At 47.7% G+C, this 26,184-nt stretch overlaps 1 protein-coding gene across 1 annotated transcript in view; it reads left to right on the forward strand.

The window, feature by feature from the left end:
- The window catches only part of LOC147102282 (transient receptor potential cation channel subfamily V member 3-like), a 96,406-nt gene extending 72,186 nt beyond the window's left edge, over window positions 1-24,220 (forward strand). Inside the window, exons 12-16 of the mRNA XM_085964673.1 lie at window positions 2,819-2,885; window positions 3,460-3,731; window positions 17,768-17,865; window positions 21,766-21,842; window positions 23,202-24,220. Coding sequence (XP_085820799.1) covers window positions 2,819-2,885; window positions 3,460-3,731; window positions 17,768-17,865; window positions 21,766-21,842; window positions 23,202-23,413 — 726 coding nt within the window. The 3' untranslated portion in view covers window positions 23,414-24,220. The remainder of the gene's footprint in view (window positions 1-2,818; window positions 2,886-3,459; window positions 3,732-17,767; window positions 17,866-21,765; window positions 21,843-23,201) is intronic.
- The last annotated feature ends 1,964 nt before the right edge of the window (window positions 24,221-26,184 follow it).

Here is a 26,184-nt window from a genome sequence, read left to right on the forward strand (position 1 = left end):
CGGGGTGTGTAAACGAACAACGGGGGATGGGGGAGGGCCCCCCCAAACAATAAAACAACTTGCACATAGAACGCCTTTAATATAGGAAAACATCCCAGGGTGCTTCACAGGAGCGTAATCAGACAAAGATTGACACCAAGCCAGAGGAACAAAAGCTTGGTCAGAGGTCGGGTTTAAGCAGAATCAAAGGTGGAAAGAGTGGTGGAGAAGCTAAGGGAGGGAATTCCAGAGTTTAATTGTCCCATTACCATCTCCTTTTGCTTTGTACAATCATCCCTTTTGTCATTTAATCTCTCCCGTCTTCTACCCCATCACAGACCTTCCCTTTTGTTCTTTCCTCCCCTCCCCACCCCACCTTTCCCTGCCTCTCTACTTGCTTAAAACCGGTTATATCTCCAACATTAATTTCAAGATCTGGCGAAAGGTCATCGACCTGAAACGTTAACTCGGTTTCTCTCTCCACAGATGCTGCCTGACCTGCTGAGTATTTCCAGCATTTTCTGTTTATATTCCAGAGTTTAGGGCCTGGATTACAGAAGGCACGGCCGCCAACGGTGGAGCAAGGGAAGCAGGGGATTCACAAGAGGCCAAAGATTGAGGAGCAGGTTGTGGGGCTGGAGGAGGTTAGAGAGCGGGAGAGGGCAAGGCCATGGAGGGATTTGAACATGAGGATGAAAACTTTAACAGAGGTGTTTGTGGACACAGAAACATTCCAACCTGCAAATAGAACAGTATTCACATTTTTGAAACAGAGGGTAGAGGCAGTTTCAGCTGCTGCATATGGAAGTGTCAATGTACAATGATCTGGCTCCACGCTCTCCATGTGAATTAACTGTTGGAGCTCTTCCCCCACACCCTTTATGTCTCTCCAGGTGCTGGCTCTCCAACACCCATTACCCTTGCATTAGCAGGTTAGCAAGACCAAGATAGGCCATAAACAAGGTGGCGAGCGAGAGTGGCCAGGATGAGATTTACTCCTCGATCTTTGTCCCATGTTAGATTAAGTGGTAGTATACTCCATTCTGGGCGAGCCTCACACCAGCATTGAGTTCATAATCCGGGCTCCCATTGCATGCAACGTAATACCGAGGGAGTGCTGCTTTGTCAGAAAATTCTTAGAGGGCTCGACAGGGTAGATGCTGAGAGGCTGTTTCCCCTGGCTGGAGAGTCCAGAACCAGGGGTCACAGTCTCAGAATAAGGGGTCGGCCATTTAAGACTGAGATGAGAAGTATCTTCACTCAGAGGGTGGTGAATCTTAAAATTCTCTGCCCCAGAAGGCTGTGGATGCTCAAGTTGTTGAGTATATTCAAGGCTGAGATCAATAGATTTTTGGGCACTAAGGGAATCAAAGGATATGGAGATAATGTGGGAAAGTGGAGATGAGGTTGAAGATCAGCCATGATCTTATTGAATAGCGAGCAGGCTGGAGAGGCCGAATGGCCTACTCCTGCTCCTATTTATGTTCTTAAATGTCCTCCATTTAATTAGACGTTAAAGCAAGGTCCCATCTGCCTGCTCAGGTGGACATCCCCTGACACTCTCTGAAGAGGAGCAGGTGACTTTTCCTGCTACTGACCAACACTGCTTCCTCAAACAATACCACTGAAACCAAAGGAATTGGTCATTCAGCTCATTACTGCTCATGGGAGCTTGCTGTGCACAAACTGGCTGCTGCATTTAACTCCCCAAGAGCCACTACACTCGAAAGTAATGCATTGTGAAGTGGTTCTGGGGCCCCTCGAGTTAAGAGAAGTGGCAAGGCATTAAATAAATACGTACAAACATAGAAGATAGGAGCAGGAGTAGGCCCTTCGGCCCCTCGAGCCTGTTCCACCATTTAATGAGATCATGGCTGATCATCCAAATTCAGTACCCTGTCCCTGCTTTCTCCCCCATCCCTTGGTCCTGTTAGCCTTAAGAAATATATCTAACTCCTTCTTGAATATATTTAATGAATTGGCCTCCACTGCCTTCTGTTGTAGAGAATTCCACAGGTTCACCACTCTCTGGGTGAAGAAATTCCTCCTCATCTCAGTCCTAAATGGCTTACCCCTTATCTTTAGACTGTGACTTCTGGTTCTGGACTCCCCCGCCATCAGGAACATCCTTCCTGCATCTAGTCTGTCTAGTCCTGTTAGAATTTTACAAGTTTCAATGAGATCGCGCCTCATTCTTCTAAACTCTAGCGAATATAAGCCCAATCGACCCAATCTCTCCTCATACGTCATTCCTGCCATCCCAGGTATCAGTCTGGTGAATCTTCGCTGCACTCTCTCCATGGCAAGAACATCCTTCCTCAGATAAGGCGGCCAAAACTGCACACAATACTCAAGGTGTGGTCTCACCAAGGCCCTGTACAACTGCAGCAAGACATCCTTGTTCCTGTACTCGAATCCTCTCGCTATGAAGGCCAACATACCATTTGCCTTCTTAACCGCCTGCTGCACCTGCATGCTTACCTTCTTAATCTGTTCCTCCCTCCTCCGGTAAGAAGAAGAAACTGGCTTCATTTTGTACATTTCCCCGGCGCCAGTGCGAGGTCAGAAAGCAACAGGGCCACTGTAGACCTGAACCACAGAGCGTTCAACTTTCTCTATTGTGCAAACCATCCACTGTCCCATTCTACTGCGTGCACCCCTTAAACAGCTACTGGGACCTTGGTAATGTCAAGCCAAGGAAGCTAATGTCTAAGGTAGATTACAGAGTTATTCTGATTTGGGTAGCGCAAGTAACTCATTCCCACTCTATACCCGGTCTCTGAATGGAATCGTTGTCTGATCAGGTTATTGTGTCACAGTTCTTGTGTCCCTCTTTCAGATTCTGGTAACTGATGTGGTGCGATTCCTGTCTGTCTATTTGCTGTTCCTAATCGGATTTGGCACAGGTAAAAAAAAGTGTGAATTTTAATGAGTTATTTCCCTTAGCAATGGTCACAGACTAAACAGAAAACAATCTCAGCGTAAGGGCGCCCAGCTGAGTGTCACATTTGATTGGATTCTGAAAGAAGCAGGTCTTAGAGACCATTCCATTGCACATTACACCGGAGTCTCGCACTGCATTTACTGGACCCGGTTCTGTTGCCAGATTTCCATTACAGCATTCCTAGTTTGCCCTGGGTTCGTTAAATTTATCCATTACATTATCGAGACACCCTCCATCGCTAACACATTCTATAAAATGGTATTATCTTCAGCACATCCTGATGGATCTTCTCTGCCTCCACTGAAAGAGAAAGAGAGGGAGAGAGAGACAAAATGAGCTTGGGAGCATAAGTGTGAGAGAGAGAACACGAGATAGAGAGAGCACACACGAGAGAAGAGAGAACATGAGAGAGAGAAAGAGTGCGCAAGCAAGAAAAGGAATAAGAGAGAGCCCAATGCCGTAGGTGAAACTGCAGTATTTATATATTAATCTGAGGCAGCTCAGATACATATTAATGTAAATTCTGCTGCCAACAGCGCTCGCCTCCCTGATTCAGAAATGCTCCGACGAGAGTACGTGTAGCCCTTTTGAGTCTTTCAACACTGCAGTGCTGGAACTCTTCAAGCTAACTATTGGAATGGGTGATCTGGAAATACAGCGTCAGGCAGAATACCCGCAGCTCTTCCTCTTCCTCCTGGTGGTATACGTCGTTCTGACCTTCATCCTCCTGCTGAATATGCTGATCGCCCTGATGGGAGAGACGGTGGATCATGTTTCCAAAGAGAGCAAGAACATATGGAAGCTTCAGGTATCAAAGTACTGTATTTGCTTCTCCCAACATCTTCACACCAGGCTTCAGACCAGGAGAAACCTTTCCTCCTGAATCTTCTCCCCTGTCGTCCTGAAGGCAGTGCCTCGCGCTACAACCGCCCTCCTGGTACCTCAGTCCAAGTGGCCATTCGTCGTGTGTGAGCCTGAATAGTGAGCATCGCCAGGCCCTATAGGGAGGGCATCATAGGGAGCCACATCCCGTCCTCACCCAAAGTCCATGAATGTGCACTTCCAGCAGGGCTCAATGGGCAGTGATCAGAAGTGGGAACTCCAGCCCATTTTCCCTATCCCAACCCAAGGGCACTAAAGCTTACAGCTCCCCTTCCGACACCCCCGCCAAGATCATAGCACAGATCAAGGGCATCCCTCAGGTCCCCCCCCACCTTCCAGGCCCGAGACCAAGGGCTGACCTAGGACCCCCCCCCCCCCCCAGGCCTGAGACCAAGGGGGGACCGGGGACCATCCCCACTGCGGTCTGTGAGGCTCTGTGTCAGACCAGGCTCTGCATTTACCTACCAGCCCATCGGGGGAGCTGAGAGTGACATTATTAACTATACAAGAGCATGTCCCCAAGGGAGGGTGTTGCGTCCGTGTATAATAAGACACAGACTGCGGAGAACGGTACAACAGGTGTTTACTCAACGTGGCTCACACTGCAACTGATCTGTACAGATTACTACTCAGTGCTATATACAGGTGTGGTCACTGCCGGTACTGCAGTATACATGAGCTGTAAAACATAGTTCCCCCCCTTAAAAGGTACATACATTACAATTCCTCCCCTTTTAGATTAACAGTACCATAACACTCATTTAACAATTAAATATCAAACTAATTACAATTAACACTTTTAACATGCAACATTAGCTGAAAATAGTCTATTTATATATTCAGTCTTTGGGGAGGCTTCCTGATCCTTTCTGGATAGCGCCTTTCCCGAGTGTCTTGCTCTTGGTGCGGAGGCGATTCTGGCCCCCTGTCGTCGGTTGTTTCCTCAGCTTCCGATGCTACTGTTTCTGGGGTAGATGCGACCTGTACGTCGGGTTCATCACCAGGTACGTATGGGCGAGGCATGGGGTTGACTTGTTCCTGTGACTCTAGGATCTGGTCAGCATGGCATCTCACGATGCTGTCCCCAACGTCCACTGTGTACATTAGTGGGCCCTGCCATGTGCATATCGTTCCTGGCTGCCATTTTTCTGTTCGGTAGTCGCGGGCCAAGACTGGTTGCCCTACATTGAAGCTCCTTGTTGGCTTCTCATGGATGTGCTGGAATTGCTTACTCTCAACATCTCTTCGTACGTTTGGTCTGAGCAAATCCAGGCGAGATCTTAACCTTCGGTTAAAGAACATCATGGCTGGGGCCTGGTTGGTGACTGCATGTGTCGCATTCCGGTAGGCGAACAGGAAATTGTCCACCTTGTGCTGCAGCGGAATGTTGTCATTGTACATAGCCTTTATTGCCTTCTTAAAGGTTTGTACGAACCTCTCAGCCAATCCATTTGTGGCTGGATGATACGGGGCGGATGTGTAATGCCTTACCCCATTCTTTTTCAAGAATCTCCGGGACTCTTCTGACACAAACTGTGGTCCGTTGTTGGAGCAAATCTGTTCTGGCAAGCCATTCCTGGCAAAAATGGTCCGTAGGACTGCAATAGTTTTCTCCGTGGTGGTGGAGGACATTTTGATGACCTCAGGCCATTTCGAGTGCGCATCCACGGCTATTAAAAACATTGAGTCCATGAATGGACCAGCAAAATCAATATGCACCCGTTACCATGGAGATGAGGGCCACTCCCATGGGTGTAGAGGGGCCTGTGGTGGTGCATTTTGGACTTTCTGGCATCCTGAGCAGCTCTTGGTCAGGTCCTCGATTTGTTTATCGATTCCCGGCCACCACACATAAGCCCTGGCTAGGCTTTTCATTTTTACCCCTCCCAGATGACCCTCATGAAGCTCATTGAGCACTCTATCCCTTAACTTGGGTGGAATTACCACTCGGGATCCACACATCAAGGTCCCCCGGCACACTGACAGCTGTTCTCTCCTTGTCGAGAATGCTGGCAACAGTGAGTCGCCATGTGCTGGCCATCCCTTCACCGTCAAATCAAATCAAATCAAATCAAATCAAATCAAATCAAATCAAATCAACTCAACTTTTATTGTCATTGTTAGTGCACAAGTGCAGTACAATGAAATGTAGGCTTGCGGCTCCCGAGAGTGTACAATTTGGATTAGGACACTTAAACATTCAACATACATTTATACATTTGGCTTGCAGTATATTAGCATAAATATGACCATAATAAAGTGCATTGGCAGATGTGCAGGCTTTAGTGTTTATTTGTGGAGTTCAGTAGGATGACAGCCCTGGGAAAGAAGCTGTTCCTAAATCTGGTCGTACGGGTGCGAATGCATCTGTAGCGTCTTCCAGATGGTAGGAGGGCGAACAGACTGTGGCTGGGGTGGGTAGGGTCTTTGATGATGGACCGTGCCCTCCGTAGGCAGCGTTTCTGATATATATGCTCTATGGTCGGTAGCCGGGTGCCGGTAATGCGTTCGGCAGTTTTGACTACCCGCTGCAGGGCTTTCCGGTCATGGGAGCTACAGCTGCCATACCATACCGTGATACAGCTTGTCAGGATGCTCTCTATAGTGCAGCGGTAGAAGTTAGAGAGGATCAGGGGTGACAGATTACATCCCTTCAGCCTCCTCAAGAAATATAGGCGCTGCTGGGCCTTCTTCACCAGAGAGGAGGTGTTGAGGGACCAGGAGAGGTCTTCCATGATGTGGACTCCGAGGAACTTAAAGCTGGCCACCCTTTCCACCTCCGCCCCATTGATGTGGATGGGGGTGTGACTTCCGCCTTTGGACTTCCTGAAGTCCACGATTATTTCCTTTGTTTTCTTGGTGTTAAGGGCCAGGTTGTTGTCGGCGCACCACTTCACGAGATGCTGGACCTCCTCCCTGTAGGCTGACTCATCGTTGTTGGTGATCTGGCCTACTACCGTGGTGTCATCTGCAAACTTGATGATGGTATTGGAACCATTAACAGCCACACAGTCGTGGGTGAAGAGGGAGTAGAGGAGGGGGCTCAGCACACATCCTTGTGGGGCCCCCGTGTTCAGGGTCGGGGGGGGAGGTGTGGTTACCTAATTTGACAGACTGGGGTCTGTTTGTTAGGAAGTCCAGGGTCCAGTTGCAGAGGGAAGTGTTCAGGCCAAGAGTTTGGAGTTTGGTGGCCAGCTTGTTGGGGACGATAGTGTTGAATGCTGAATTGTAGTCTATAAACAACATTCTGATGTAGGTCTCCTTACCATCTAGGTGATTCAGTGCCGAGTGTAGAGCAGTTGTGATTGCATCCTCCGTTGATCTGTTTGCATGATAGGCAAACTGGTGTTGGTCAAGGGAGGCAGGAACACTGGCTTTGATGTGGGCTAAGACCAGTCTCTCGAAACACTTCATTATGATGGGTGTGAGTGCGACAGGTCGATAGTCGTTCAGACACATCACAGCCGCTTGTTTAGGCACAGGAATGATGGTGGCGGTCTTGAAGCATGTAGGGACTACTGCCTGGGCCAATGACAGATTGAAGATGGCGGTGAAGACATCAGCCAGCTGATCAGCACATTCCTTGAGTACCCGTCCAGGGATGCTATCCGGTCCAGCAGCCTTTCGTGTGTTCACTCTGCGTAGAGCGCCCCTTACGTCGGAGGTCGACAGAGTGAGCACCTGGTCATATACCCGAGACAGTGTCGGGTCATTTCGGGTTTCCTTTTCGATACAAGCGTTAGTTACCGGTAGGTATTCAACTATAGTCGAATGGAATATTTCGACAGGATCCACTGCTGGTGCTTCCTCCGCAGTAGGCAGTGGCAGGCGTGATAGCCCATCAGCATTTCCATGCTGTTTCGTGCCCTTATATTCAATCTCATAGTGGTGCGCCCCTAGAAAAAGTGACCATCTTTGTAGTCGTTGCGCAGTCATCACCGAATCGCCCTTCTTCGGATTAAAAATGGAGACAAGAGGCTGGTGATCAGTCAGCAAGGTGAATTTCTGCCCGTGCAGATAGTGATTGAACTTTTTCCACTCCCCACACTAGGCTGAGGGCCTCCCTGTCAATCTGGGCGTAGTTACGCTCGGCTGAGGTTAGTGATCGTGACGCGAAGGCTATTGGCCTCTCTGAGCCGTCCGAGAATTTGTGCGACAGCACCGCTCCAATGCCGTAGGGTGACGCATCACGTGCCAACCGAATTGGTAATGCCGGGTTGTAATGGGCCAATACCTCTTTCGATGTGATTAGTGTTTTGCTCTTCTGGAAAGCTCGTCTACATTCGTCACTCCACTTCCATGGCACCCCAGTTTGCAGTAGGGTGTTCAGTGGGTGTAGTATTGTAGACAAATTTGGCAAGAACTTATGGTAGTAGTTTACCAGTCCGAGGAACGACCTCAGTTGTGACACATTTTCCGGTGCTGGAGCCTTGACTACTGCCTCAATCTTCTCTGGGGACTTATGTAACCTCTCTTTATCGATAACGTGGCCACAATACGAGATCTGTTTTCTAAAAAACTCGCATTTGGGGCGGTTAGCTTGGAGCTCATATTCCTGCAATCTAGTGAGCACCTGCTCCAGGTTGGCAAGGTGATCACTGTCATTTTCGCCCGTGACCAGGATGTCGTCCAAATAACACTGGGTCCCTGGGATCCCTTGCAGGACTTGTTCCATTGCCCTCTGCCAAATAGCCGGAGCTGATGCTACCCCGAATACCAGCCGGTTGTATTGGTAGAGACCTTTATGGGTGTTGATTGTGAGGTATTTTTTTGATGCTTCTTCTACCTCCATTTGCAGATATGCCTGGGCCAGATCAATATTAGTGAAGCGTTTCCCTCCAGATAGCGAGGCGAAAATATCTTCAATCCGCGGAAGTGGATATTGTACGGTGTGAAGGACCAGGTTCACTGTTACTTTAAAGTCCCCACAGATGCGAACCTTCCTTGGTTCCCCAGGCGTGCTGCTCAACGACTTTTTCATCACAGGGACGATGGGTGTAGCCCACTCGCTCCAGTCTACCTTGGACAGTACACCTGAATGTTCCAGACTCTCCAGCTCTGCTTCGACGGCTGGGCGGATCGCATAAGGTAGCGGTTTGGCCGTAAAAAATTTTGGGCTTGCGTTTTCTTCAATTTTAATCGTCGCTGTCATGCCTTTTAGTGTTCCGAGTCCTTGCTGGAACACTTCTTTCGCGTCAGTTAGGATCTTTGACAGTCGCCCAGGTGTGACGTCGTCATCCTTTTTGTCAGCCACAGTCAGTGCCTGTATGGAATGCCAATCCAGTTGTATTTTCCGGATCCATTCACGTCCCAGTAATGGTGGTCCTCCATCTTGCAATACATACAGGTCTAGTTTTGGTGTTTCCTTACCGTTATATATGTAGCCAAGTGTGAAAATGCAGTGAATATTTAAGTCCACTAGATGGCGCGGTTCATTTTCCCCTTTAGAATTTGAAAAAAGGAGAAAAGGGTTATGGGTAGGACCATGTGATGCCAAAGGAACCTCCCCTTTCTTCACAGCCTCCATTTTTCTAGATCCAGCGTGAGGGGTGTGCTCTGAGGAGAGTTGGGCAAGCCACTGCCGTATTTTGTCGACTGTGTTTTATGTATTTACAATTTCATCCTAAACCTAGACCCAAGTTATTAATACAGAATAAAAAAACCCAAAAACGAAAGTTCGTGTCCTGTGCTGCTCCATTTCGCCAGGCTACACATTTTGGTACCAGGAGAGGGGTCTGTTAGCTTGGAGTTTCTCAGGTTTGGGAAAGTTACATAAAATACGGCAGTGGGGGAAGAGCGGTGTGGTGCCAAGTGGACCTGGAGACGGACGGAGAGTGCTGCCTGGGGTTGCTAAGGAGGACCAGACCAGACAGACGGGATCCAGAGGGCGCCAGGACCAATCTGGGACAGGACCCATCAAGGCACCGAGGAGGGACACCATTGGAGAAGAATCGTCACAGCGGCCATCCCATTCAGTGACTGTCAGGGACTTGTGAACTGAGTCAAAATGTTAGACCCTCCTGAGGAGGCGGGTGGAGCTCACAATTCGGATGGTGCGGACAATACCTCGAGTGTGGGTGAGGGCAACCAGATAGATCAACTCAAGGCACAGATTTCAGAGTTAAAAAAAAACCATGACCAAGCAATGGCAATTATTGCCACTCTAGGTAATGGGGCAACCAAGTCATATGTGTATGTACCCAGAGAGCGTCAGATCCAACCATTCAGTGGTGAGGTATCTAAAGATAGTCGTTCAGTTGATGAGTTCATTGAAGAGGTTGAAAGTGTACTACGAGCTAGAGATCAGACTCCTGCAGAGCAGGTAGATTTCATTCGATCTTTGTTGAGGGGGGCAGCCCTACAGGAAATTAGGTTATGGTTGGGTGGAGAGTCTAAGCAGCCCAGTGACCTGTTCAGTTACCTAAGGGGGGCTTTCACCGAAAAACGCAGTGAGTCCCAGCTGTTAGAAACTTTCTATGGACGCAAGCAAGAAGAGGGTGAAGGTTTCCAAGAATACTCACATGCACTCTCTCAGATTATTAGAACTTTGGTAAAGCAATCACCTGATGCTGTGCCGGACACAAAACGGGTTGTCAGAAACAGATTTGTTGATGGTGTTAGAGATCCCTCACTCCGGAGAGAGTTGCGCAAGTTTGTACGAGACAACCCCCAGTCTACCCTGTTCGATGTACGTGAGGAAGCTGTCTTATGGTCCTTAGAAGACCAGCCCTGTAGCACTAAAGTTGCAAAGAGCAAGAATGTAGTGTGTGACAGTACGGGGAGGGATCTTCAGTATTCTGCCATTGGGGTACCAGGCAGCCAGGCTGTCACTTTACAGGATGTTCTTAAAGTGGTGGCGGAACAGGGTAAAGCTATCGGGGAACTAACAGAGGCAGTACGGGGTCTTGCTCTACAGAAGGAAAACACGGGTAATGACAAGGTTGGGAAACCTAGAGCCAAGCCAAAGTTCACTGATGAAGGTCAGCCTATTTGCTTTAAGTGCAACGGGGCGGGGCACATTGCCAAACAGTGTCCTCAGAAGCACAAGGTAGCAAACACATCCACCGATACTGGCTGGGGTGCAGGAAAACTAACTCCCTCGATTGCCATGAGCCGGGCAATGCGAGGAAAACCTGCAGGCTCTCAGAACAGTACTGGTATTCGTGACAGATTTCTTGACCGTGCAGTAGGTAAATGTCCAGTAGTAGATCTCAAGATTGGGGGGGTTACTGCTAACTGTTTACTAGATACCGGGAGCCAAGTCAGCACTATTACTGAAGTTTTTTTCAGAGAGCACTTACTTGGGAGGGATGAGGATATGCTGCCTACAACCGGGTGGCTTAAGATCACTGCCGCCAACGGGTTGGACATTCCCTACTTGGGCTACCTTGAGTTAGACGTTGAAACTATGGGCATAACCTTACCCGAATGTGGTTTCCTGGTAGTCAAAGAGCATCAGCAGTCACAGCCTGCAGCACCAGGTCTTATTGGTATGAACATCATCAGTCGATGCAGACAACTAGTTCATGCTGAGTTTGACACTACTCTAGGGGGAAAGTTGGATTCAGATTGGAGGGAAGCATTTCAGCAAGTACAACAGTGTAACATCACTCCAAAGTCATCTTCTGTCCGTGTAGCTGGTAGGGGTGCTGTACATGTGCCTGCGTCTTCCATAGCTACAGTCTATGTAAAGGGACTTAAAACTCAGTCAGGTGGCAGCACTAAAATGCTGTTGGAGCCAGGTAACACACCATTGCCAGGTGGCCTGGTAGTTGTCCCCACTCTAGTTGAATCAAAGGGACATTTATTTCCAGTGCAGGTGGTAAATTTCTCTGAGGAGGATGTGTGGTTAAACCCCAGGACCAGGCTTGGTATTCCGACTCAGGCAGAGTGTGTAGACAAGGACTCCTGTGAGGTGCGATTTCAACGCATCTCCGCTGACACAGAGGAAGTAACTGTTGGCAGACAAGAAGGACAGATGACAGACCAAGACATTCAGTTGCTTTTGGACAAACTACACATAGGTGGCACACAGGGCCAACAAGCAGAGTTAGGTGCACTTTTAGCCAGGTATTCGGAAGTATTTGCTTTTAAGGATGAGGACCTAGGCTACACTGATAAAGTTGAGCATGAGATTAACTTGGTAGATGACGCACCAGTTACAGAGCCATACCGTCGTATCCCACCTACACTGTACAAAGAGGTGAGGGACCACATCACTAAGCTTTTAAGAAAGCGTGTCATCCAGGAGAGCAATAGTTCATACGCTTCACCCATAGTGGTAGTTCGTAAGACTGATGGAGACATACGACTATGTGTTGACTTTAGGAAACTAAACTCAAAAACCAGACGTAACGCATTTCCTTTGCCCCGCATTGACGAGAGTTTTGATGCCCTTCATGGTGCAAAGTTCTTCTCGACCATTGATCTTGCAAGTGGGTACCACCAGGTTGCTGTTCGTGAAAGTGACAGGCCTAAGACTGCTTTTACAACTCCTTTTGGCCTTTTTGAGTACCTCAGAATGCCTTTTGGTGTCTGTAATGGACCTGCGACTTTTCAACGACTTATGCAAGCGACTATGAGCGACTTCGTGTTCCACATCCTATTAGTGTATTTAGATGACATCCTTGTGTTCTCTCAGACCTTCCCGGACCATTTAGAGAGGCTTGAGACAGCTCTAAGATGACTGAAAGAGACAGGTTTGAAAGTAAAGCTTGAAAAGTGTCACTTCCTGCAGCAGGAAGTCAGGTTCCTTGGGCATCAAATTTCAGGGGAGGGTATAGGGACAGATCCAGAGAAAATTGCCGCCGTAAAGAAGTGGCCGGTCCCCAGTACAGTCAAAGATCTGAGGTCATTTCTTGGTTTCTGTAGTTATTACAGGAGGTTCATTGAGGATTTTTCTAAACGAGCTGGCCCTCTCCATGACGTAGTCAATGCATGCCTTAGGGAAGACAGCCCAGCAAAAGCAAAACGGTTGTTTGAAGGTTCATGGACAGCGGCGTGCCAAGCTGCTTTCGAACAGCTGAAAGAAAAGCTGATCAGTGCTCCAGTGTTAGGTTACGCAGATTTCACTCAGCCTTTTATTGTAGAGACGGATGCCAGTAACCTAGGATTAGGTGCCATCCTCCACCAGCAGCAGGGAGATAGGAAGAGAGTGATAGCATATGCCAGTAGGAGGCTCCGGAATGCTGAAAGAAATGACAGAAACTACAGCAGTATGAAACTAGAGCTCCTCGCCCTCAAATGGGCTGTTTCAGAGAAATTTCGAGGTTACCTTCTAGGTTCCAAGTTCACTGTCATAACAGATAACAACCCCCTGTGTCACCTTTCTACAGCTAAGTTAGGTGCTGTTGAGCAAAGATGGGTGGCTCAGTTAGCTGTTTTTGACTTTGACGTCAAGTACCACCCAGGCCGCTGTAATGCAGCAGCAGATGCCCTCTCTAGGCAGCCGTTAGCAGGGGAGCCCGAGTCAGACAGTGGGGATACAGACTATGATGGTTGTGTGGCCATATGTAATGTCACTCACAAGGGAACAGCTCTAGGACCAGACTTAGGGACAGCAGGAGTCAAGTGCTGTAAAGTCAGACAGATCCGTGTTTCGGACGCAGAAGAAAGTACTGAGCTGCAGGGTAACACACCAACACTTCCCGGTTACTCTAAAGAGGAACTACGTAAGTTTCAGGACACAGACCCCACCCTCAGCGTGTTTAGGAAGTTTTGGGGTGAGCAGCGAAGGCCAACTTACAAGGAGAGGTCGCAGTTATCCAAGCTAGTATTATCCACGTTAAAGCAGTGGCCCCGTATTTGTGAGCAAGATAGTTTGTTGTACCGTGTAATCGAGGATGTCCATGTTGGTGAGTGTCACCAGCTACTACTGCCCTCTTGTTTGAAAGAAGTCGTGCTTGAAGGTGTGCATGATCGTATGGGCCATCAGGGAATAGAGCGCACACAGAACCTTTTGAGACAGAGATGTTTTTGGGTTGGGATGTATGAGGATGTGGAACAGTGGGTCAAGAAATGCGAGAGGTGTGTTTTGACAAAAATGCCCCACCCTAAGATACATGCCCCTATGAAATCATTTCTAGCCTCCCGGCCCCTTGAAGTAGTTGCTGTAGATTTCACCATGCTGGAACCGGCCTCCGATGGTCGTGAGAATGTGTTAGTGGTGACCGATGTTTTCACTAAATTCACACAAGCCTTCCCTACTCGGGACCAAAAGGCTGATACCACGGCAAAAGTCCTTCTCAAAGAGTGGTTCATGAAGTATGGGGTCCCAGAAAGATTGCATTCAGACAGAGGTCGAAATTTTGAGAGTGAAATCATTGCCGAGCTGTGTAAGCTTTATGGTGTAAAGAAAACCCGCACTACCCCACACCACCCAGAAGGAAATGCTCAATGTGAGAGATTCAACAGATCTTTACATGATCTTTTGCGTACACTGCCTCCAGAAAAGAAGCGCCGCTGGCCTGAGCACTTATCTGAGTTGGTGTATGCCTACAATGTAACACCCCATGCTACGACTGGCTACTCACCGTACTATCTGCTTTTCGGGGTTCATCCACACCTTCCTGTAGATGCTTTATTAGGTCAGGAGCAAGTGTTAGACAAGAAACATGAGTGGTTGGTTGTCCACCAAGAGCGTTTGAAGGAGGCACATGCAAGGGCAAGAGAGTACACTGAAAAGAAATCAGCTCAAAGAATTGAACTTAACAAAGACAAAGTGTACTGTCCAACCATTGAGGTGGGTCAGTTGGTATACTTACGACACAGGCCTTTGGGTAGGAACAAAATTCAGGATGCTTGGGGTCCTACTGTGTACAGAGTGGTGGAGGTACAGGGTACTACACATGCAGTTGAGCCTGTAGAGGGCGGTCCTTTAAAAAGGGTCCATAGAGTTAATCTTAGGCCATGTGTTACCCCTGTCCCTGAGCCTAGGCGGACGAGAACCAAGTCCCCTGTCACCGTACCCCCTGTCACTCTTTTGACAGAATCGTTGCCAGAGCCCTCTGATACTGAGTTTGTTGTGGTAGAGGAAGTCACCTATCCAGAGTTAACTCAGGAGGAAAAAGTAAACAATGATCCTGTTGGTAATGCCCAAGATGTACAGGAATCAGAGGCTGTTTCTGAGCCAGAGCATTCAGATCCTTCTGAGTGTGGGACTGAGGTTGAGGTACCCATTCCGGCTCCTCGCAGAACTAAAAGAGCCAATGCTGGGGTAAACCCTAACCCATACCACTTGCCTCAGTCAGCCTGTAATGCAGTCTCACTCAGTCCTGAGGTGTTCTCTCATGTTTCATCGAGTCTGGGTACTGCATTTTTTCGAGAAGCTGTAAAAGAAGTGAAAGACGGGTGCTAAGTCACCGAGGACGTTGACTTTAAAGCAGGGGAGAATGTAGCCAAGTGGGAAAATGCAGTGAATATTTAAGTCCACTAGATGGCGCGGTTCATTTTCCCCTTTAGAATTTGAAAAAAGGAGAAAAGGGTTATGGGTAGGGCCATGTGATGCCAAAGGAACCTCCCCTTTCTTCACAGCCTCCATTTTTCTAGATCCAGCGTGAGGGGTGTGCTCTGAGGAGAGTTGGGCAAGCCACTGCCGTATTTTGTCGACTGTGTTTTATGTATTTACAATTTCATCCTAAACCTAGACCCAAGTTATTAATACAGAATAAAAAAACCCAAAAACGAAAGTTCGTGTCCTGTGCTGCTCCATTTCGCCAGGCTACATATATAACGGTCACCCTTATTTTTCCTTTGGGGTAGACTTTTTGCCCCGTGTACGTCTTCAAAATAATTTTTGTGTCTCTCAAGGGTATGTGTGAGAATAGCCGCTCGTAGTCCCGTCGGTTTATGACTGTTAGGGCTGATCCTGTGTCCAATTCCATCTTTTCCTGGACTCCTGCTAACTTGAGAGTGACCCAAATGGTTCGGTGATCCTCCGTTGTGATCACATTATGTAGTTTCAGACAACTCAGTTCCCTGCTTTTGGAGTCGTTATCACTCTTTTGTTCGTCTGAACTATTCTCCGTCATCTTATGTACCTTCTTGTACTTTCCTTTGGTAGGTTTCTTATTGCTGGTTTTCTTTCCCGACCTGCAGACTCGTGCTATGTGTCCTACTTTTCCACACTGTCTGCACACTTGGTCTTTGAACCAGCAATTATTCTGGTTGTGTGTTGTTCTGCCGCAGCGATAGCACTTCTCTGTTCCATATGACATTTCGTTTGTGCCATATTCTTGCGGTCTCTGTTGTATCTCTGCAGCGCCCCGTGCTGCTGCTTCATATGATACCGCAATGCTGAAAGCCTTTTCCAGCGTAAGGTCCTTTTCAGATAAAAGCCATTTCTGGGTTCCTTCACTTTGAAGCCCACACACAAACTTGTCTCTTAAGGTATCTGCCAGTCCCGCTCCAAACTGGCAGTGTTTCGATAGTTTGCGCAGTTCTGTTAAATAATCAGCCTTGCTTTCATCCTTATGCTGGTTCCGTTTGTGAAACTTGAATCTTTCTGCTATCAGCAGCGGTGTGGGGTTTAAATGTTCCTTTAGTATCATTACTATGTCTTCAAAACTCTTTTCCATTGGCTTCGTTGGGGTTACTAGATTTCGTAATAAACCATACGTCTTTGCACCCATTAAATTTAACAATACTGACGCTTTCTTGTCATCTGACACCTCATTTGCCTTGCAGTACACCTCTATTCGTTCGACATATGTAGTCCAATCTTCGACTTCATTGTCAAATGCGGTGATACTGCCATTCTTCGGCATTTTGGGTGTGGTTTAAAATGGCGTCTCCCAATGGCTTAAAATGGCGTCTCCCGTGCTTTCCTTCCTCCCCCGCTGCTGCCAACGCCGCTCCCGGCGGTTCTCGTGGCAATGGCGGCGCCCTGTAGGTTTCGCGCGCTCCTCCTGTGCTGCTGCCAACGCCGCTCTCGGCGGTCCTCGTGGCAATGGCGGCACCTCGCGGGTTTCTGCGCGTCTCTCTCTCCCTCTCTCCGATGCTGCTCGGTCCCTGAACACCAGCTGCGCCCTGTGCGCTCTGCCCTCTCTCTCTCTCTCCCCCGTCAACGCTGCTCGGCCCTTTGCTGTGCCGCTCGGTCGGGCTCTAGCCCGCCGCTGTCCGGGAAGGGTCTGCGCACTACCTGTTGCCAGCCCGTTTCACTGGACCACCTCGACTGGAAAGCCAAGCCTGGCTCTCGACAGCCTCCCCCGCAATTCTCGAGTCTCTGCTGGATGACTGGGCGGTTGCCCGTGGTCGACACCCGAGTCTCTGGCCTTGACCTCCAATCCACTGATCTCCAGGAACGAATCCCCAGGAGGTGATGCAGAGTTGCAGGTAGGTTTGAACCTGCCTCGTTGCCAATGTTGCGTCCATGTATAATAAGACACAGACTGCAGAGAACGGTACAACAGGTGTTTACTCAACGTGGCTCACACTGCAACTGATCTGTACAGATTACTCAGTGCTATATACAGGTGTGGTCACTGCCGGTACTGCAGTATACATGAGCTGTAAAACATAGTTTCCCCCTTAAAGGTATATACATTACAGAGGGTAGACTCATCAGACTCTAAGGTGACTCATTCCTTGAGCTCGGATTGCTTTGTTGCTGCTCCATTAACTAATGACTTAGGTCATCAAGAACAACTCCACATGCCGGGACAAGTAATTGGGAAAAAAAAAGATTTGGTGACCAGATTTTTTTGTACAAAAGAAACTTCTAGAAGGCTAGCTCAGAAACTGCACTGATGGCAACACCTCGACCCAAAGGCCCCCCAAGTAACAAATCCAGCTTCGACATTACTGGAGCACCAGGTTACCAAGAATTCCTTATACACTGAAAAAATAAATTAACAGGTTCAAAAAAATTAACAGAGCTGATACGGCTCGTTAAATTAACACAGGAAGCGGATGGTGTAATTATTTTGCTTTGTTTTTTCTCCTCGCTGAACAAACTCATCCAAGAGAGCAAGAACCATTCTGAGTCTGGAGCAATGTTTGCCAAAGTGTCTGAGGGAGAAATTTCAACTGGGAGAAGAGCTCAATGGCAAGAGATACATCAGGTAAAACAAAAGCTGTATTAATCTCGCACATCCCCACATCTCAGCAATGCCTCGCTTCAGATACAATGAATTTCTTTTCAAGGCAGTTTTGTGTCCCGACTCCCCAAAACCCTTTCCACCACCTACAACGGCACAAGTGTGATGGAATACTCTCCACTTGCCTGGATGAGTGCAGCTCCATCAACACTCGAGAAGCTCGACACCATCCAGGACAAAGCAAACCGCTTGATTGGCACCTAATCCACCACCTTAAACATTCACTCCCTCCACCACCAGCGTACCGTGGCTGCAGTGTGCACCTTCTACAAGATGCACTGCAGCAACGCGCCAAGGCTTCTTCAGCAGCACCTCCCTGACCCGTGACCTCTACAATCTAGAAGGACAAGGGCAGCAGGCGCATGGGAAAACCACCACCTCCAAGTTCCCCTCCAAGTCACACACCATCCTGACTTGGAAATATATCGCCGTTCCTTCATCGTCGCTGGGTAAAAATCCTGGAACTCCCTCCCTAACAGCACTGTGGGAGTAGCTTCACCACACGGACTGCAGCGCTTCAAGGCGGCTCACCACCACCTTCTCAAGGGCAATTAGGGATGGGCAATAAATGCTGGCTCATGAATTTTTTTTTTTTTAAGTTACTGTTATGTAGGCAAATATGGTGGACAGTTTGCACATAGCAAGCTCCCACAAACATCAATGAATGACTAGTTAATCGGTTTTTGATGCTGCGAGTTGAGGGAGGAATCTTGAACATGACACCAGAACTCCCTGATTACTACTATGATTAAGCCCATGGAATCATTAGCTCTCACCTGAACAGGCATATTCAGAAGAATGGTCTTCCTCAGGGAAGCGTGCTTGCACCGCTGCTGTACAACATCTACACGAATGACCAACCTATAGACGGTGTCACATGCCGTTTTATATATGCTGATGACTTATGTGTCACTGCCCAAAGCACTGATTTTAACACCGTGGAGAAAACGCTTTCTGAGGCCTTGGAGGGACTAAAATCCTACTATGAAGAAAACCACCTTCGCGCAAACCCATCAAAGACGCAAGTTTGTGCATTCCACCTCAGAAACCGTGAAGCCAAACGCCAGTTGAAAGTAACCTGGTGTGGAGCAACACTGACGCATTGCGAGCACCCTATCTACTTAGGAGTCACCCTTGACTGATGCCTCACCTTCAAGAACCACATCGAGAAGACAAAGGCAAAAGTGAGCGCACGAAACAACATCCTGAATAAGCTCACTAACACAAGATGGGGAGCAAGCCCGAAAACATTGCGAATCAGTGCACTTGCTCTTTGCTATTCCACTGCCGAATACGCCTGCCCTGCATGGGAAAGGTCTACTCATGCCAAGAAGATGGATGCCGTTCTGAATGCAAGCTGCCGATTTATCACAGGTTGCTTAAAACCAACAAACACCAACAGCCTATATATCCTGGCGGGTATCGCTCCCCCTGATATAAGAAGAACGATAGCCAGCAAGAAAGAGCGACTCCGTCAAACATCAGATGAGAGGCACCCTCTGCATTGTCATACACCAACACCCAGCCGCCTAAAGTCAAGGAAGAGCTTCATGAACAGTGTTGTTCCATTACAATCAACCTCATCTGAAGCCCGCATTGCCTTGTGGAAAGACCGGCTCGCCAGTCTTGAACAACCCCCAGCGATGGAAATTTTACCTGATGAAAGCCTTCCCCCAGGAGCTAATTGCAACTGGGCAATCTGGAAGTGCCTTAACAGACTTAGGACCGGTGTAGGTTGCTCAAAGGTGTCACTAAGCAAATGGGGATATTCAACCAGCCCGACAACTTGTGAATGTGGATCTGAGGCACAGACTATGCAACATCTCCTGCAATGCCCATCGTTAGAGGAACCCTGCACTGTTGCAGATCTTGCCGAATCCAACAACAAGGCACAAAAATGTGTCCAGTTCTGGCTGGGCTATGTATAGACTGTCCGTGGACACGATAAGAAGAAGATCCTGAACAGACAGGTGTTGCCTCAGTTTAGAATGATGGAATCTTTCAGCACAGGAGGCCATTCAGCCCATCGTGCCTGTGCTGGCTCTTTGAAAGAGTTCTCCAATTTAGTCCCACTCATCAGCTTTCTCCCCCAAACCCTGCAAATTAGTCAAGTACGTGTCCAATTGCCTTTTGAAAGTTCCTATGGAATCTGATTCCACCGCCCATTGTTCAGTATCCTCTGAAGAAATTTCTAACTTCCCCTCCAGTTCTTTTGTCAATTCATTGAGTCATACAATGGTTACAGCACAGAAGGAGGCCATTCAGCCCGTCGAGCCTGTGCCGGCTCTCTGCAAGAGCGCTTCAGCTAGTCCCACTCCCCTGCCCTTTCCCCGTAGCCCTGAAATGTTTTTTCCCCTTCAGGTACTTATCCAATTCCCTTTAGAAAGCCACGATTGAATCTGCCTCCACCACCCTTTCAGGCAGTGCATTCCAGATCTTAACCACTCGCTGCGTAAAAATGTTTTTCCTCATGTCGCCTCTGGTTCTTTTTCCAATCACCTTAAATCTGTGCCCTCTGGTTATCGACCTTTCAGCCACAGGAAACAGTTGCTCTTTATTTACTCTATCTAAACCCTTCAAGGTTTTAAACACCTCGATCAAATCTCCTCTTCATCTTCTCGGCTTTAAGGCGCTTATAAAGCTCGCCACCCGCGCCGAATGGCGCTTACAGCCACTAAACAGTAATGGAAGCTTTGTAAAATCTTATTCCCCCCTCCAATTTTATTTTATTGTTGTATTTACTTTCACAACTAACATACAAGTGACAGAAGGAGCCCCTGAAAACAAACTATGGGAGAGTTTATAGAGGAGATGCATCATTGTTTCCTAATCGCCAAAAGAATGTTGTCAATGAATTCCGTCTTCATTCGGGTTGGGATTGGTTAGTACGGGGAATGGAACACTTTCCCAGTCCAGGCACCTGGTGTCAGGATTCCCAGCTCAAGTACAACACACGTTGGATGCAGAATGAAGCTCCCTCTACACTGCCCCAACCTGGCGGGAAGCCCTTACTGCAGCAATAAGATAGTTGCCATTTCCCACACCAGGCAGCCTCGAGGAGCAAGAACACCAGTAGGGACAGAACTGCGGGAACATGCCATTGGGACTGGGTGGATTATTTTTAGTTCACTCTAGGGCGGCGCTGGTAAGCTGCCATTCTATTGCTCATCCCTAGGTGCCCTCAAGGAGGTGGTGGTGAGCTGCCTTTTGAACCGCTGCAGTCCATGTAGTGAAGGTGCTCCCACAGGGCTGTAAGGTCAGGAGTTCCAGGACTTTGACCTAGCGACAATGAAGGAACGGCAAGACAGAGAGTGAAAAAAAAGACTTGCATTTCAATAGCGCCTTTCATGACCTCAGGATGTCCCACAGCGCTTTACAGCCAATTAGTACTTTGGAAATATAGTCACTGTTGTAATGTAGGAAACACGGCAGCTAATTTACACAAACAGCAATGTGATAATAGTCAGATAATCTGCTTTTAATGATGTTGGTTGAGGAATAAATATTGGCCAGAATGAGCTCTCCTTCGCAATAGCGCCAGGAGATCTTTTACATCCACTTAAAACAGCAGTTGAAGCCTCGGTTTAGCATCTCATCCAAAACACAGTACCTCAGACAGTGCAGCACTCCCTCACTACTGCACTGGGAGTGTTAGCACTAGATTTTACACTCTAGTTTCTGGAGTGGGACTTGAACCCACAACCTTCAGACTCAGAGGCCAGTGTGCTGCCCACTGAGCCACGGCAGACAGCGGCTGTTTACATCCCAAAAAGCGACTTCAAACGGGCTTTAATCATCCAGTATTCAAATTAAAGACAATGGCATCGTGTGGTTTTATTTAAAATTCATCATTTTTCAAATCAGAATCAATGAAGTTAACTGGACAAAGTGGAACACCAGAGTAGCACGCATCAATGAAGACCCAGGAGAAGAGGAGCAAGGTAAATAGCGAGAGTCAGCTAGCTGACCACTGCGGTGACTGCTCACTACGATCCACCACATTCAATACAACACTTTGCTACATAACTCCATATCCATCAGTGTTGTTTATGAATGTACATCAAGTTGAGAAAGTGGTTTAAAACAAAAGCATCCTTGGCTTTATCAGTAAGAGGCATAGAGCACAAAAACAAGGTAGTTATGCTGAACCTTTATAAAACAATGGTTAGACCTCACCTGGAGTACGATGTACAATTCTGGGCACCACACTTTAGGAAGGATGTCAAGGCCTTGGAGAGGGTGTGGAGGAAATTTACCAGAATGATACCAGGAATGAGGGACTTCAGTTATGTGGAGAGCCTGGAGAAGCTGGGATTGTTCTCCTTGGAGCAAAGAAGGTTAAGGGGAGATTTAATAGAGGTGTTCAGAATTGTGAAGTGTTTTGATAGAGTAAATTAGATTGTTTCCACTGGCCAGAAGGTCAGTAACCAGAGGACACAGATTAAAAATAATTGGCAAAAAACCCAGAAGGGAGGAGCCGAGGAGAGATTTTTGTTTTTACACAGCGAGTTGTGATCTGGAACGTGCTGCCTGAAAGGGCAGTGGAAGCAGATTCAATAGTAACTTTCAAAAGGGAATTGGATAAATATTTGAAAAGGGAAAAATTTGCAGGGATACAGGGAAAGAGCAGGGGAGTGAGACTAATTGGAGAGCTCTACCAAAGAGCTGACATCGGCACGATGGGCGGAATGGCCTCCTTCTGTGCTGTACGATTCTAGTTCATTGCATGTGATATACTTGAGACATGCTAAGGTACTGTAAAAATGCACATCTATTATTCTGATGCATCAAAATTTCCTCCACTACATTTGACAAAAATGTATCGGCTTATCAGAGACCAAGAACATAAGAACATTAGAAATAGGAGCAGGAGTAGACCATTTGGCCCTTCGAGCCTGCTCCACCATTCAATGAGATCATGGCTGATCTTCTGCCTCAACTCCATTCATCAGCCCTATCACCATATCCCTTGATGCCCTTACTAGTCAGAAATCTATCGACTTCTGTTTTGAATATACCCAATGACTGAGCCTCCACAGCCCTCTGGGGTAAAGAATTCCAAAGATTCACCACCCTCTGTGTGAAGAGATTTCTTCTCATCTCAGTCCTAAATGGCCTACCCTTTATCCTGAGGCTGTGGCCCCTGGTTCTAGACTCCCCAGCCAAGGGAAACATTCTCCCAGCATCCACCCTATCAAGCCCTGTAATGAGATCCCCTCTCATTCTTCTAAATTCAAGAGAATACAGGCCCAGTTTACCCAATCTCAAAATTAAAAAAAAATTATTTGTGTGTTTTCCAGAAGATAGCGTTGATGAAAGCTCGAGTGCTACAGATACCACGTCACCACTATCAAGGAAAATCTTTCACAGAAAAGCACCAAGGATCTGGGGCAGGAGAAAACTGAATCTGGGCTCCAGAAGGAGGCACAGAGAAAGGAGGCAGGTGTTAGAGATGGTGGATTGCAAGGAAGCAGACAGCGAGGTCAGGCCGAGCGAAGACACGATGATTTAACTCGTTTATGCTGGAACTCTGCAACAAATTCAATGCGACTCATCAAAGAAAGACTTGCATTTCTATAGCGCCTTTCACGATAACCGGACGTCTCAAAGCGCTTTCCAGCCAATGAAGTACTATTTGAAGTGGAGTCACTGTTGTAATGTGGGAAACGCGGCAGTCAATTTGCCAGCAAGGTCCCACAAACAATTAATCTGTTTTTGTTATGTTGGTTGAGGGATAAATATTGGCCAGGACACCAGGGAGAACTCCCCTGCTCTTCTTCGAAATAGTGCCATGGGATGTTTTATGTACACCTGAGAGAGCAGACGGGGCCTCATCCAAAAGACGGCACCTCCGACAGTGCCGCACCTCCTCAGCACTGCACTGGAGTGTCAGCCTAGCTTTATGTGCTCAAGTCCCTGGTGTCGGACGAGAACCCACAACCTGCTGACTCAGCGGCGAGTGTTCTACACACTGAGCCACAGCTGACACCATCAGTGGCAACTTGACTCACTTGTGTAGCAGAAGGTCGTAGGTTCAAGCCCCATTTCAGGGACTTGAGCACATGATCCAGGCCGACACTCCCAGTGCAGTACCGAGGGAGCGCTGCACTGTCGGAGGTGCCGTCTTCTGGCCAACATTCCTCCCTCAAGGAACATCACCAAAAACAAGCAAAATGGCTGTCCGCTTGCTATCTGTGGCACGCTTGCCACATTTGCCTGCATGGTAAAAAATAAATAAACGCAGTGAGTTATGATGATGCGGAATGTGCTGCCTGAAAAGGTGATTAAAGCTGATTCAATAGTAACTTTTACAAGAGAATTGGATAAATACTTGTAAAGGAGATATTTGCAGGACTATGGGGGTAAGAACAGGAGGAGTGGGACTCATTGGATAGCTCTTTCAAAGAGTCAGCCCAGTCACAATGGGCTGAATGAATCATGTGTGCTGTAGAATTCCAGCACAAGTCTGGGGATATTGGGCGAGGACAGGGTCTGGTTCAAGTCGGAATGCAGCAGTGGGGCTCTCAACAACAACTTTCATTTATATAGCGCCTTTAACACAGTGAAACGTACCGAGGCACTTCGCAGGACAGATTCTCAAACAAAAATTTGACACCGAGTCACGAGATATTAGGGCAGATGACCAAAAGCTTGGTCAGAGGTAGGTTTTAAGGAGCATCTTAAAAGGAGGAGGGGGGTTTAAAGAGGGAATTCCAGAGCTTGGAGCCTTGGCAGCTGAAGGCACGGCCACCAATGGTTGAGCGATTGAAATCGGGGATGCTCAAGAGGGCAGAATTAGAGGAGCGCAGAGATCTCGGGGGGGGTGGGGTTTGTAGGGCTGGTGGAGGTTACAGAGATGGGGTGGGGGTGGGGGTGGGGAAGGGAACAAAGGGAATTGAAAACAAGGATGAGAATTTTTAAATCGAGACAATGCTTAACTAGGAGCCAATGCAGATCACCAGTGGGGCTCACACACAAAGATTGACCACTTGGGCGATCAGCTGCTGGGCCCCCATAACTAAACCCCAGGATAATTCAGTCCATTCATGGGACAAGAAAATGAAGCAGGGAGATTTTTAAAAATCTTCCTTCCTTAAAACAACCGTATTCATCACACTGGACTTTCACTGAACTACAACAGTCCCACTTCCCATCCCCCCTCCGCAGTATACCACCCAGAGTACAATCTATAGACCACGACTTGTTTATATGGCCCCAAATGTTTTTAACTGTTTAACTGCTGTTGGCTGCATCAGAGTGAATGCTTTTGACGCGTAATTTTTTTTTTAAAGCACAAATTCTTCCACAATCCTGTAAACCCAGTTTACAAATCGGTGCTTTACCAACACAATTACACTCAACTTACCAACCCCCATTCTGCCCCCCCTCAAAAAAGACTTTAAACAAACCTTACATTTATATAGCACCTTTCACAACCACCGGACGTCCCAATGCGCTTTACAGCTAATGAAGTACTTTTTGAAGTGTAGTGGCTGTTGTTATGGAGGAAACCCGGCAGCCAAATTGCGCACAGCAAGCTCCCACAAACAGTAATTTGATAATGACCAGATAGTCTGTTTAGTGATGTTGATTGAGGGTTAAATATTGGCCAGGATCTCCCAGGGGTGATCTCCCCTGCTCTTCTTCAAAATAGTGCCGTAGGATCTTTTCCGTCCACTTGAGAGAGAGCAGACGGGGGCCTCAGTTTAACATCTCATCCGAAAGACGGCACCTCCGACAGTGCAGCACTTCCTCAGTACTGCACTGGAGTGTCAGCCAAGTCTCTGGAGTGGGACTTGAACCTACAAACTTCTGACTCAGGTGAGGTGCAGGTTGCTGCCCACTGATACACGACTGACACACGGTGTTTATCTGGTGAGGTAAACATCCAGAAAACAACAGCGTGAGAAAAAGGCAAAAGAACTGCAAATGCTAGAAATCCGAAACAATAACAGAATGTTGGAAACACTCCGCCTCTGTGGAGAGAACAGACGTTAATGCTGCAGGCTCCAGCCCTCATAAATACAGAGACAAGATCTTTCGTCCACCAATCACTCCTGTTTCACAGCTCGTGTACAATCCACCCCTTTATGGACTCTACCCCACCCATCCTCTTTTTTTAAAAATTCATCACTGGCAAGGTCATCATTAATTGCTAATCCCTAATTGCCCTTGAGAAGTTGAATACAATGGAGTGACTCGCTAGGCCATTTCAGAGGGCAGTTAAGAGTCAACCACATTGCTGTGAGGTCTGTGAGTCACATATAGGCCAGACTGGGTAAG

This window comes from Somniosus microcephalus, chromosome 22 (assembly GCF_052327205.1).
Source record: "Somniosus microcephalus isolate GS21.2 chromosome 22, FLI_Smic_1.0, whole genome shotgun sequence".
Classification (NCBI taxonomy): domain Eukaryota; kingdom Metazoa; phylum Chordata; class Chondrichthyes; order Squaliformes; family Somniosidae; genus Somniosus; species Somniosus microcephalus.